The 12,716-nt window shown below is 51.9% G+C and overlaps 1 protein-coding gene across 1 annotated transcript in view; it reads right to left on the reverse strand.

The window, feature by feature from the left end:
• The window catches only part of LOC308298647 (doublecortin domain-containing protein 2-like), a gene marked incomplete at both ends in the record, with an annotated part of 41,670 nt that extends 29,182 nt beyond the window's left edge, over positions 1-12,488 (reverse strand). The window contains 2 exons of the mRNA XM_080742290.1: positions 11,612-11,666; positions 12,202-12,488. Of these exons, the coding sequence (XP_080598416.1) occupies positions 11,612-11,666; positions 12,202-12,488 (342 nt within the window). The remainder of the gene's footprint in view (positions 1-11,611; positions 11,667-12,201) is intronic.
• Between the last annotated feature and the right edge of the window lie 228 nt (positions 12,489-12,716).

The following is a 12,716-nucleotide window of genomic DNA, read 5'->3' on the forward strand; positions in this document are numbered from 1 at the left end:
AAAACATAAGCAGATGGAAGAAGATGATCCCTGATAAGAATTAACTGAAAGAAGATGATGATGAGAAGCAGAGATTGACTTGTTTAATGTTTGTCTACAGATGATCACTAAAGTAGTAGCATTGAGTCACTTGGCTTTGTACATGAAATTATTTTATGTGTAAAAACTTAAATCTTCTATAGATTTTGTAGATTAAAAAGAAAAACTTGACTGTGGACAGATCAAGGATCTAGTATACAACATAATTTAAATGTAACTACTGTGTTCTTGTTCTATACATAGTATTAAGAAAAGGACAACATGAACAAGTTGACTCCTGAAAAGAAACATCGTTTGAAAAGGGTTGTTGACCTGATGAGTTTGAGGGATACATGACCACAACAAGCTGTTCTTGTTTTGGCTGCAACTCTGGAGCTGGTGATAAAAGATGCATTCAAGACGGGATGATTAAGATCCATAAATTAATAATGCATGGACACTGTGAGACGACAACAAAGTGATTCTTCACTGACTGAATAGAGGTGAACGAGTAAACATTACACTGTGGAAGTGAGTAAAATGAGACGAGCAGACGGAGTATGAGAGTCTCTGATCTTTACTTCCAAACAATTCAAGTTACACAGGCAGGTTCACCCCTCCCTCTAGTAACCTCGTATCTCCTCCCATACCACCCAACCAGTGTCCATTCTGAGGTGAGATACCTCCACCTAGCGTCCACCACACAGGCCCCCCCCGAACGCTCAGAATTGGCATTACATGGAACACATTAAACATTTTACCAACCCCCCAAAACAATACTACACCCCGTGTCAATAGTCCTTTTTAGGAGGTCTGACCACCCGGCCAAAACGACTGTATTTCACAGGCAACGTGGAAAGTTCAGGAGTCAGGGCAGGGGGGCGTCCCCGCCGCCGACGCGGAAGGGTAGGGGCCTCCATGGATGGAGAACATGGGACAGGGGCAGACTTGGGTGGCCGGCCGCGACGTGGGGGCTGAGCCAGCTCCACCGGCTCGTCTGGGATCACATGAGCAGGCTTGAGCCGATCGACTGATATCTGCTCCTTATTCCCCCCCATGTCCACCACAAAAGTCTTTGGGCCTGCCTCCAGGACCCGGAAGGGCCCATCGTAGGGAGCCTGCAGCGGAGAGCGGTGAGCATCATGGCGGATGAATACATAGCTGGCAGCCATCAGGTCCTTCGGAATATAAGACTGGGGAAAGCAGTGATGTGTGGGAACTGGGGCAAAAGCTCTCGCTGCATCCTGGAAGGCGGACCGGTGAGATGTAGTGGCCCACGGTGTCGAGGGACCCGGGAGGAACTCCCCAGGGACCCTCAGTGGTTGACCAAAAACGAGCTCCGCTGAAGAGGCCTGCAGGTCTTCTTTCGGGGCCGAACGCAGTCCCAACAGGACCCACGGCAGACGGTCGATCCAATTGCTGTCAGTGAGAGTGGCCCGGAGAGCAGCCTTCATAGAACGGTGAAAACGCTCACACATCCCATTGGCCTTTGGGTTATAGGCTGTGGTACGGTGGAGTTTCACCCCAAGTCTCTCAGCCACAACGCTCCACAGCTCAGAAGTAAACTGAGATCCCCGGTCCGAAGTCAGGTCCAATGGAGTGCCGAACCGGGTCACCCAGCTGGAGATGAACGCCCTGGCCACCTCTGCAGTCGTTGTAGAAGAAAGGGGAACAACCTCCGGCCACCTGCTGGTCCTGTCCACCATGGTGAGGAGGTGCGTGAAACCTTGGGACGGGGGCAGCGGGCCAACCAGGTCCACATGGACATGGTCAAACCGCCTCTCAGGAATGCGAAACGGCTCCAGGGGGGCCTTAGTGTGACGGTGTATCTTGGCCCGCTGACACGCCACGCAGGAGGCCGCCCAGGCCCTGACGTCCTTCCTAAGGCCTGGCCAGACGAACTTTGCCCCCACCAGCTTCACCGACGCTTTTACCCCTGGGTGTGAAAGAGTGTGTATGGCATCAAACACCCGGCGGCGCCAGTCAGTTGGAACCATGGGGCGTGGCTGGCCAGTGGAGACATCGCAGAGGAGTGTGGCGCCGCTGTCGTGAAATGCCACATCCTCCAGCAGTAGTCCGGTCACAGCTGTCCTGAACGCCTGAAGGTCTGGGTCAGTGAGCTGGTCAGCGGCCATAGCTGCATAATCAATGCCCAAGTGCACAGGGCTGATGTGTGCCCGGGAGAGGCAGTCCGCCACTTGATTGTCTTTGCCTGCCAAATGCCGAATGTCCGTAGTGAACTCCGATATAGCGGAAAGTTGACGCTGTTGACGCCCTGACCACGGCTCTGTGGTCTTGGCCATGGCAAAAGTCAAGGGCTTGTGGTCAACAAACGCAGTGAACTCCCGACCCTCCAGCAGGAATCTGAAATGACGCGTAGCAAGGAAGAGGGCCAGGAGCTCCCTGTCGAATGTACTGTACTTCCTCTCTGTGTCACGAAGCTTCTTACTGAAAAAAGCTAGAGGCTGCCAGGCACCAGACACCCACTGCTCACACACCGCCCCTACTGCATAATCGGAGGCATCGGTCGTGAGAGCTATGGGAGCAGCAGGAGACGGGTGCGCCAGCATAGCGGCGCTGGCCAGAGCAGCCTTGGAGTCCTCGAAAGCCTTGATCCGCTCCGGGGACCAGTCCACGCCGTCGTTGTCTTTCTTCCCCTTTAGCGCCTCGTACAGGGGGCTCATCAAATGAGCCGCATGGGGTATGAACCGATTATAGAAATTAATCATGCCCAGGAACTCCTGGAGAGGCTTGATGGTGGGGGGGTGGGGGAAATCAGCAATCGCCTCCACCTTGGCGGGTAGAGGAACAGCCCCCTGAGGAGAGACATGGTGGCCTAAGAAATCAATGGCCGGCAGGCCAAACTGACATTTGGCCGGGTTCACAATAAGCCCATGCTCGTTGAGCCGCTGGAACAGCTGTCGTAGATGTCCCCGATGCTCTACTGCAGATGTGCTGGCCACTAGGATGTCATCGAGATAAACGAACAAGAATGACATGCCACGCAGCACAGAGTCCATAAGCCGCTGGAAAGTCTGCGCTGCACCTTTAAGACCAAATGGCATCCGCAAGAACTCAAACAGTCCAAACGGGGTGATGACAGCAGTCTTGGGCACATCGGGCGGGTGGACCGGCACCTGGTGGTAACCCCGCACCAAATCTATCTTAGAGAAGATGGTGGCCCCCGACAGGTGGACGGAGAAATCCTGGATATGCGGAACCGGGTACCGGTCAGGTGTAGTGATGTTATTTAGTCGACGGAAGTCGCCACACGGGCGCCACTTCCCATCCGCCTTGGGGACCATGTGGAGAGGAGATGCCCAGGGACTTTTGGATCGGCGCACAATGCCGAGCCGCTCCATTGTGGCGAACTCCTCCCTGGCTATTGCCAGCTTAGCAGCGTCCAAGCGGCGCGATCGTGCGAAAACTGGTGGCCCCACAGTGGGGATATAATGTTCCACGCCATGCTTGGCGACAGCGGCAGAGAAGGTGGGGACTGTCAGAGCCGGGAACTCGGCAAGTAGGCGCTGGTACAAATCCCCTGTGGCGAGCATATTGGCCAGGGCAGGCGGCCCGGGCCCCCCCAGTGTGCACGGGTATGTGCCAAATGACACAGAGTCAATGAGCCGCCGGTTTGCAACGTCAACTAACAGTCTATGAGCACACAAAAAATCAGCCCCCAGTATTGGCACGGACACAGAAGCAACAATAAAGTCCCAGCTAAACTGATGCCCATTGAAACACACAGTCACAACCCTAGTACAAAACGTACGGATGGCAGTCCCATTAGCCGCATCCAGCGGTGGTCCATGTGCGTTTCCCAACGTGTCCGCGGCAGATGCAGGCAGGATACTCCTCTGCGCGCCCGAATCCACCAGCAGGCGCCGACCCGAAAACGTGTCCTCAATAAACAACAGCTCATTGATAACGCCAGCGCTCATAGCCGCTAACGAGCGCCGGCTCTGGCGTTTCCCTGGTTACCAAAACAGCATGGTGGAACACAGCGCTTCGCCTTGGTGCCAAAACGGCGATGATAATAACACAGTCCGCTGTCATCATCCCTCCGCGTCTGTTCCCTGCGCTCCGACACAGCAGCCACCGCTGGATCCGAGACAGCAGCCGCAACGTACTGGCGAGAGGCCAGCAGTATCCTGTCCGCTTCCTCCGCTAATCCACGAAAATCCTTGGTGCGCACGAGAGGAGAGATGGCCAGAGCCGTGCGCACTGGAGTCGGGAGTTGCCGCAGGAACAGTTGTATAAAGAGAAACGTAGTGTCACCTGAACCCAAAAGTGCCAGCATGTTCTCCATTAGTTCAGTAGGTTTACTGTCTCCCAATCCGTTGAGTGACAGCAGGCGATCTGCGCGCTCCTCATCGGATAGCTGGAACAGACGCAGCAGCTGCTCTTTCAGAGCGTTGTATTTTCCGTCTGCTGGCGGCTCCCTCAGGAAACCCATGACGCGGCGGGTGGTTGAGGAATCCAACGCGGCGACGACATGGTAATACTTGGTGTCATCCACCGTGATTCCGCGGAGGTGAAACTGTGCTTCAATATGTTGAAACCACGGGGCAGGATCATGTTGCCAAAACTCAGGCAACTTGATTGTCGCCGCATACACTGCAGGAGCAACGACAGGAGCAACGTTCTCGCCGTTCATGTTCTTAAACTAAACGTCAAGGTCACCACTGTGGAAGTGAGTAAAATGAGACGAGCAGACGGAGTATGAGAGTCTCTGATCTTTACTTCCAAACAATTCAAGTTACACAGGCAGGTTCACCCCTCCCTCTAGTAACCTCGTATCTCCTCCCATACCACCCAACCAGTGTCCATTCTGAGGTGAGATACCTCCACCTAGCGTCCACCACACAGGCCCCCCCCGAACGCTCAGAATTGGCATTACATGGAACACATTAAACATTTTACCAACCCCCCAAAACAATACTACACCCCGTGTCAATAGTCCTTTTTAGGAGGTCTGACCACCCGGCCAAAACGACTGTATTTCACAGGCAACGTGGAAAGTTCAGGAGTCAGGGCAGGGGGGCGTCCCCGCCGCCGACGCGGAAGGGTAGGGGCCTCCATGGATGGAGAACATGGGACAGGGGCAGACTTGGGTGGCCGGCCGCGACGTGGGGGCTGAGCCAGCTCCACCGGCTCGTCTGGGATCACATGAGCAGGCTTGAGCCGATCGACTGATATCTGCTCCTTATTCCCCCCCATGTCCACCACAAAAGTCTTTGGGCCTGCCTCCAGGACCCGGAAGGGCCCATCGTAGGGAGCCTGCAGCGGAGAGCGGTGAGCATCATGGCGGATGAATACATAGCTGGCAGCCATCAGGTCCTTCGGAATATAAGACTGGGGAAAGCAGTGATGTGTGGGAACTGGGGCAAAAGCTCTCGCTGCATCCTGGAAGGCGGACCGGTGAGATGTAGTGGCCCACGGTGTCGAGGGACCCGGGAGGAACTCCCCAGGGACCCTCAGTGGTTGACCAAAAACGAGCTCCGCTGAAGAGGCCTGCAGGTCTTCTTTCGGGGCCGAACGCAGTCCCAACAGGACCCACGGCAGACGGTCGATCCAATTGCTGTCAGTGAGAGTGGCCCGGAGAGCAGCCTTCATAGAACGGTGAAAACGCTCACACATCCCATTGGCCTTTGGGTTATAGGCTGTGGTACGGTGGAGTTTCACCCCAAGTCTCTCAGCCACAACGCTCCACAGCTCAGAAGTAAACTGAGATCCCCGGTCCGAAGTCAGGTCCAATGGAGTGCCGAACCGGGTCACCCAGCTGGAGATGAACGCCCTGGCCACCTCTGCAGTCGTTGTAGAAGAAAGGGGAACAACCTCCGGCCACCTGCTGGTCCTGTCCACCATGGTGAGGAGGTGCGTGAAACCTTGGGACGGGGGCAGCGGGCCAACCAGGTCCACATGGACATGGTCAAACCGCCTCTCAGGAATGCGAAACGGCTCCAGGGGGGCCTTAGTGTGACGGTGTATCTTGGCCCGCTGACACGCCACGCAGGAGGCCGCCCAGGCCCTGACGTCCTTCCTAAGGCCTGGCCAGACGAACTTTGCCCCCACCAGCTTCACCGACGCTTTTACCCCTGGGTGTGAAAGAGTGTGTATGGCATCAAACACCCGGCGGCGCCAGTCAGTTGGAACCATGGGGCGTGGCTGGCCAGTGGAGACATCGCAGAGGAGTGTGGCGCCGCTGTCGTGAAATGCCACATCCTCCAGCAGTAGTCCGGTCACAGCTGTCCTGAACGCCTGAAGGTCTGGGTCAGTGAGCTGGTCAGCGGCCATAGCTGCATAATCAATGCCCAAGTGCACAGGGCTGATGTGTGCCCGGGAGAGGCAGTCCGCCACTTGATTGTCTTTGCCTGCCAAATGCCGAATGTCCGTAGTGAACTCCGATATAGCGGAAAGTTGACGCTGTTGACGCCCTGACCACGGCTCTGTGGTCTTGGCCATGGCAAAAGTCAAGGGCTTGTGGTCAACAAACGCAGTGAACTCCCGACCCTCCAGCAGGAATCTGAAATGACGCGTAGCAAGGAAGAGGGCCAGGAGCTCCCTGTCGAATGTACTGTACTTCCTCTCTGTGTCACGAAGCTTCTTACTGAAAAAAGCTAGAGGCTGCCAGGCACCAGACACCCACTGCTCACACACCGCCCCTACTGCATAATCGGAGGCATCGGTCGTGAGAGCTATGGGAGCAGCAGGAGACGGGTGCGCCAGCATAGCGGCGCTGGCCAGAGCAGCCTTGGAGTCCTCGAAAGCCTTGATCCGCTCCGGGGACCAGTCCACGCCGTCGTTGTCTTTCTTCCCCTTTAGCGCCTCGTACAGGGGGCTCATCAAATGAGCCGCATGGGGTATGAACCGATTATAGAAATTAATCATGCCCAGGAACTCCTGGAGAGGCTTGATGGTGGGGGGGTGGGGGAAATCAGCAATCGCCTCCACCTTGGCGGGTAGAGGAACAGCCCCCTGAGGAGAGACATGGTGGCCTAAGAAATCAATGGCCGGCAGGCCAAACTGACATTTGGCCGGGTTCACAATAAGCCCATGCTCGTTGAGCCGCTGGAACAGCTGTCGTAGATGTCCCCGATGCTCTACTGCAGATGTGCTGGCCACTAGGATGTCATCGAGATAAACGAACAAGAATGACATGCCACGCAGCACAGAGTCCATAAGCCGCTGGAAAGTCTGCGCTGCACCTTTAAGACCAAATGGCATCCGCAAGAACTCAAACAGTCCAAACGGGGTGATGACAGCAGTCTTGGGCACATCGGGCGGGTGGACCGGCACCTGGTGGTAACCCCGCACCAAATCTATCTTAGAGAAGATGGTGGCCCCCGACAGGTGGACGGAGAAATCCTGGATATGCGGAACCGGGTACCGGTCAGGTGTAGTGATGTTATTTAGTCGACGGAAGTCGCCACACGGGCGCCACTTCCCATCCGCCTTGGGGACCATGTGGAGAGGAGATGCCCAGGGACTTTTGGATCGGCGCACAATGCCGAGCCGCTCCATTGTGGCGAACTCCTCCCTGGCTATTGCCAGCTTAGCAGCGTCCAAGCGGCGCGATCGTGCGAAAACTGGTGGCCCCACAGTGGGGATATAATGTTCCACGCCATGCTTGGCGACAGCGGCAGAGAAGGTGGGGACTGTCAGAGCCGGGAACTCGGCAAGTAGGCGCTGGTACAAATCCCCTGTGGCGAGCATATTGGCCAGGGCAGGCGGCCCGGGCCCCCCCAGTGTGCACGGGTATGTGCCAAATGACACAGAGTCAATGAGCCGCCGGTTTGCAACGTCAACTAACAGTCTATGAGCACACAAAAAATCAGCCCCCAGTATTGGCACGGACACAGAAGCAACAATAAAGTCCCAGCTAAACTGATGCCCATTGAAACACACAGTCACAACCCTAGTACAAAACGTACGGATGGCAGTCCCATTAGCCGCATCCAGCGGTGGTCCATGTGCGTTTCCCAACGTGTCCGCGGCAGATGCAGGCAGGATACTCCTCTGCGCGCCCGAATCCACCAGCAGGCGCCGACCCGAAAACGTGTCCTCAATAAACAACAGCTCATTGATAACGCCAGCGCTCATAGCCGCTAACGAGCGCCGGCTCTGGCGTTTCCCTGGTTACCAAAACAGCATGGTGGAACACAGCGCTTCGCCTTGGTGCCAAAACGGCGATGATAATAACACAGTCCGCTGTCATCATCCCTCCGCGTCTGTTCCCTGCGCTCCGACACAGCAGCCACCGCTGGATCCGAGACAGCAGCCGCAACGTACTGGCGAGAGGCCAGCAGTATCCTGTCCGCTTCCTCCGCTAATCCACGAAAATCCTTGGTGCGCACGAGAGGAGAGATGGCCAGAGCCGTGCGCACTGGAGTCGGGAGTTGCCGCAGGAACAGTTGTATAAAGAGAAACGTAGTGTCACCTGAACCCAAAAGTGCCAGCATGTTCTCCATTAGTTCAGTAGGTTTACTGTCTCCCAATCCGTTGAGTGACAGCAGGCGATCTGCGCGCTCCTCATCGGATAGCTGGAACAGACGCAGCAGCTGCTCTTTCAGAGCGTTGTATTTTCCGTCTGCTGGCGGCTCCCTCAGGAAACCCATGACGCGGCGGGTGGTTGAGGAATCCAACGCGGCGACGACATGGTAATACTTGGTGTCATCCACCGTGATTCCGCGGAGGTGAAACTGTGCTTCAATATGTTGAAACCACGGGGCAGGATCATGTTGCCAAAACTCAGGCAACTTGATTGTCGCCGCATACACTGCAGGAGCAACGACAGGAGCAACGTTCTCGCCGTTCATGTTCTTAAACTAAACGTCAAGGTCACCACTGTGGAAGTGAGTAAAATGAGACGAGCAGACGGAGTATGAGAGTCTCTGATCTTTACTTCCAAACAATTCAAGTTACACAGGCAGGTTCACCCCTCCCTCTAGTAACCTCGTATCTCCTCCCATACCACCCAACCAGTGTCCATTCTGAGGTGAGATACCTCCACCTAGCGTCCACCACAACACCTCGCTTAAATGATCTTTTTCAAACCACTAGTCACAGTGTCTGTGTGAGTGTCCACGCGTGTGTGTCCATGTGGTGTGTGTGTGTGTGTGTGTGTGTTGGGGGTGTTCCAGTCTGGCAGTCAAATAAGTGGTGTACAATATTGTAAAAGCTCCCCTAATCTGCTTTAACCCATTAAGACCTGAGGCCGATTCTACAAATGCCTTCTAAATCAGTAGTACACAACATTTTAAACAAATGTTAAGCGAGCTCATATAATCTCATTCTCATTAAAGAAATTGTCAGATTTTAGCAGTTAATTCAATGGACTTTTTCTGTAATCTTTTCTGTACCCCCAAAATGTCTGCATGGCAAACATCTGCATAGCATGATGTCTGCAAGATGCCACATCTTACTTATACTACTAAAATTGGAGAGGCCAAGCCTTTTTTTCTGTCAGGGGTCAGCGCAGGAGCACTCAAATGCAACTGGGTTTCCAGTTTCCACTAAGGCTGGGCAATATATTGAAAATGTATCGATATCGAGGTATCAACATGCAAGGTATACATATCGACAAAGACGTCTTGAAATTAGGTATTAGTGTATGTGTCAAATTAATTAACAGACACACTATGCATGCACGTAGCACATGCAGAAAAGCTGTTCATCTGTAACCAGGTGTGGTTATTTCAATAAAACCATTGTTGGAAAATGGAAATAAGGCATTTAATTTCTTTATTCTATGTGTACTGTGCAGTGTGCATGCATGGCTATGCTATTCATTATCTGGGTTAGACAGGCAGTAGACCTAAAGCAGAAAAACATTAAAAACTATATAATGCAATTGTTTTTACTAATATCGTGAGTAAGTTTAAGAAACACAGGATAAGATGTTAATTTCCTTTGTGCATATATCGATATCGAGGTATTCAACAATGTTATAGAATACAGGTTTTCCTAATATTGCATAGCCTTAGTTTTCACCCAAAATATCCCCCAGTGGTCTGGCCATAGTATAGGCTTCCTAACTTATTGCGCCACCAGAGCCCGCAAGTACTGCGTTCGGTGCCGTCTGTTTCCGGCTGACAGAAAAAAAATGTAGGGCCTTGGCTTTGACAAGTGCGACCTGATGTAAATAAAATAACCCTGACTCTAAAAAATCACACCCAGTGTGAAGGGATCAGTGCTATTTATTTATGAGTTAATTTCATTAAACGTCACCATGACCGAAGTTGACTGTCAGGTTAGCTTTCTCAATTACCATCAATAAAAGTCAGGGCCAAGAGAATGTCAGAGTTGGCATCTACACCGACTCAACACAGCCTTCTCAAGAGGAAAGAAAGCCACAGCGCTGTGAAATTTTTCATTGTAGGGAATGATAATGAAACAACTGACATTGTTCAGAAGTTCTTGAATGTTCCCTAGGGACAAAACACATGCGTAAAGTTTAGTGGGATGGGAAATAAACAATGTTCATAGAATGCAGTAGAAATCTTTACTTTTTTGATGGCGACTCTTTTTTGTGGGGGGGGGGGGGGAGGGAGGGGGGGCTACTAGTGGGCCTACTTGTGTCTGCATGTGCCTATTTGGACCTTTTCATGAAATAGAGTCATAAAGTTTGTTAGAGTAAACGCTGCAAGTGGCTACTAAATATCTGTCTTCCACAAAGTAAAAAATCACACCCACCCGTGTGAACTGAGCGGTGGTCGTGGAGTGTGTGTCTGTCTGAGTGAGTGAGTGTGTGCGTGCGTGTGCCCCCTGTGTGTGTTTTTTTTTTGGGGGGGGGTGGGGGGGTGGGGGGGGGTGGGCACCCTTCCCCCGTGTGTGTGTGTGTGTGTGTGTGTGTGTGTGTGTGTGTGTGTGTGCCCCCTGTGTGTGTGTGTGTGTGTGTGTGTGTGTGTGTGTGTGTGTGTGTGTGTGTGTGTGTGTGTGTGTGTGTGTGTGTGTGTGTGTGTGTGTGTGTGTGTGTGTTTGAATTCAATTAAATTAATTTTTTGAATTGAATTGAGTGAGTGAGTGAGTGAGTGAGTGAGAGAGCCACACTTGCTCACCAATAGAAAGAGAGAGAGAGTGTGTGTGTGTGTGTGTGTGTGTGTGTGTGTGTGTGTGTGTGTGTGTGTGTGTGTGTGTGTGTGTGTGTGTGTGTGCACCTGGCCTGCCCTGAACGTTTGTGTGTGAGTGTGCCTGGCCTATCCTGAACAACAGCGCCCCTCCCTTAACATGTGTGGTCATAAAAGGTTCTGCAGGCTACAGACACGCATACAGACAGACATACATACATACATACCCACACACACCGCCACGTATAGGAGCGTTGTGACCACCGCTCAAAAAGAAAGAAAGAAAGAAAGAAAGAAAGAAAGAAAGAAAGAAAGGAAGATGATGTATTTGGAGTATTGGAAATGTATAACCTAATAATGATTGAGTGGATTCAAACCCCTCATTCCTCCAAAAAGGAATCCTCCTATGGCAAAGTGAGATATTAGGCAGGCAGGCAGGCAGGCAGGCAGGCAGGCAGGCTGACTGGCTGACTGACTGACTGATAACTGAGTGATGGATAATATTTTATGATGTAGGATCTTACCTGTAATGGAAGAGTCTGCATCATCCTCTTCTTTCTGGAGCCAATCTGTAGGTAACTGCAAACACAAAGTGCAACAGCTAGCAGTCAGATTTAAAACCAAGATTAACCCATACAATTATGAAAAGAGTAGGACAGAAGATGTATTTACTTGATCTGATCTCACGACACTCACACACACACACACACACACACACACACACACACACACACACACACACACACACACACACACACACACACACACACACACACACACACACACACACACAGCTATATGCCTTGCTTTGATTCACTTAATCAATCTAGCTGTTATTAGAGTTCATCAAGTTGAACTCAGCCATGCTCAGCTGTGACATTAACAGAAAACTTAGGCTTATAATGAGTAGGCCTACTTTTACTTTTGGTACTTCAAGTAGCCTACCTTTTGATACCAATAGTTTTGTACTTTTACTCAAATAGCCTAATTGAATTCCGGGCTTTTACTTGTAACAGAGTAGCCTGTTTGTACATGGCAAAACATGTGATTATTTTTTCCACCACTGTTACCAACAAATAACAATGAAAGATGTGTAACCTGCCACAATACTTACTCTATTTTCTTGAATTTCTCTCTCCCAGCAGCAACATACTGCTCGCCGCTCTGTAGTTGATCCATACAGTCCACTTTGTGACCTGCTCTGGGTGTGTAGATGGTCCTGACAGCTCCAAACGGGGGTCGCACCCCGCTGGTAATGTCTCGCAGCAAAGTCTCGAAATTGCACACCCTCTTTTGATTGATCACTATCCGACGAGCCTCATAGAAAGGGTCGCCGTTTCTGTACATGAAAACGCTCTTCACAACGGGCTGGGTGAGAAAGTTTGGCTTTTCAGAGCACATCACCACTGTTCGTAAAGCACGTAGTAGCCAGAGAATAGCCTACTCGACGAGCGATATTTAAAGAACTTTGCCAAGATCTCAAGCATTAAGCGGCATGAATTTATTATCGGATCACGACGAATAAGAACAACTCCATAGCTGGACCCCAATCTTCTCTAAAAAGTTACTGGAGTAACAAACTGATGGTGAATCAACTTTCTACAGTAGTAGCCTAACTAGAGAGCAAAA

Source organism: Nannobrachium achirus (assembly GCF_963921795.1).
Source record: "Nannobrachium achirus genome assembly, chromosome: 2".
Classification (NCBI taxonomy): Eukaryota; Metazoa; Chordata; class Actinopteri; order Myctophiformes; family Myctophidae; genus Nannobrachium; species Nannobrachium achirus.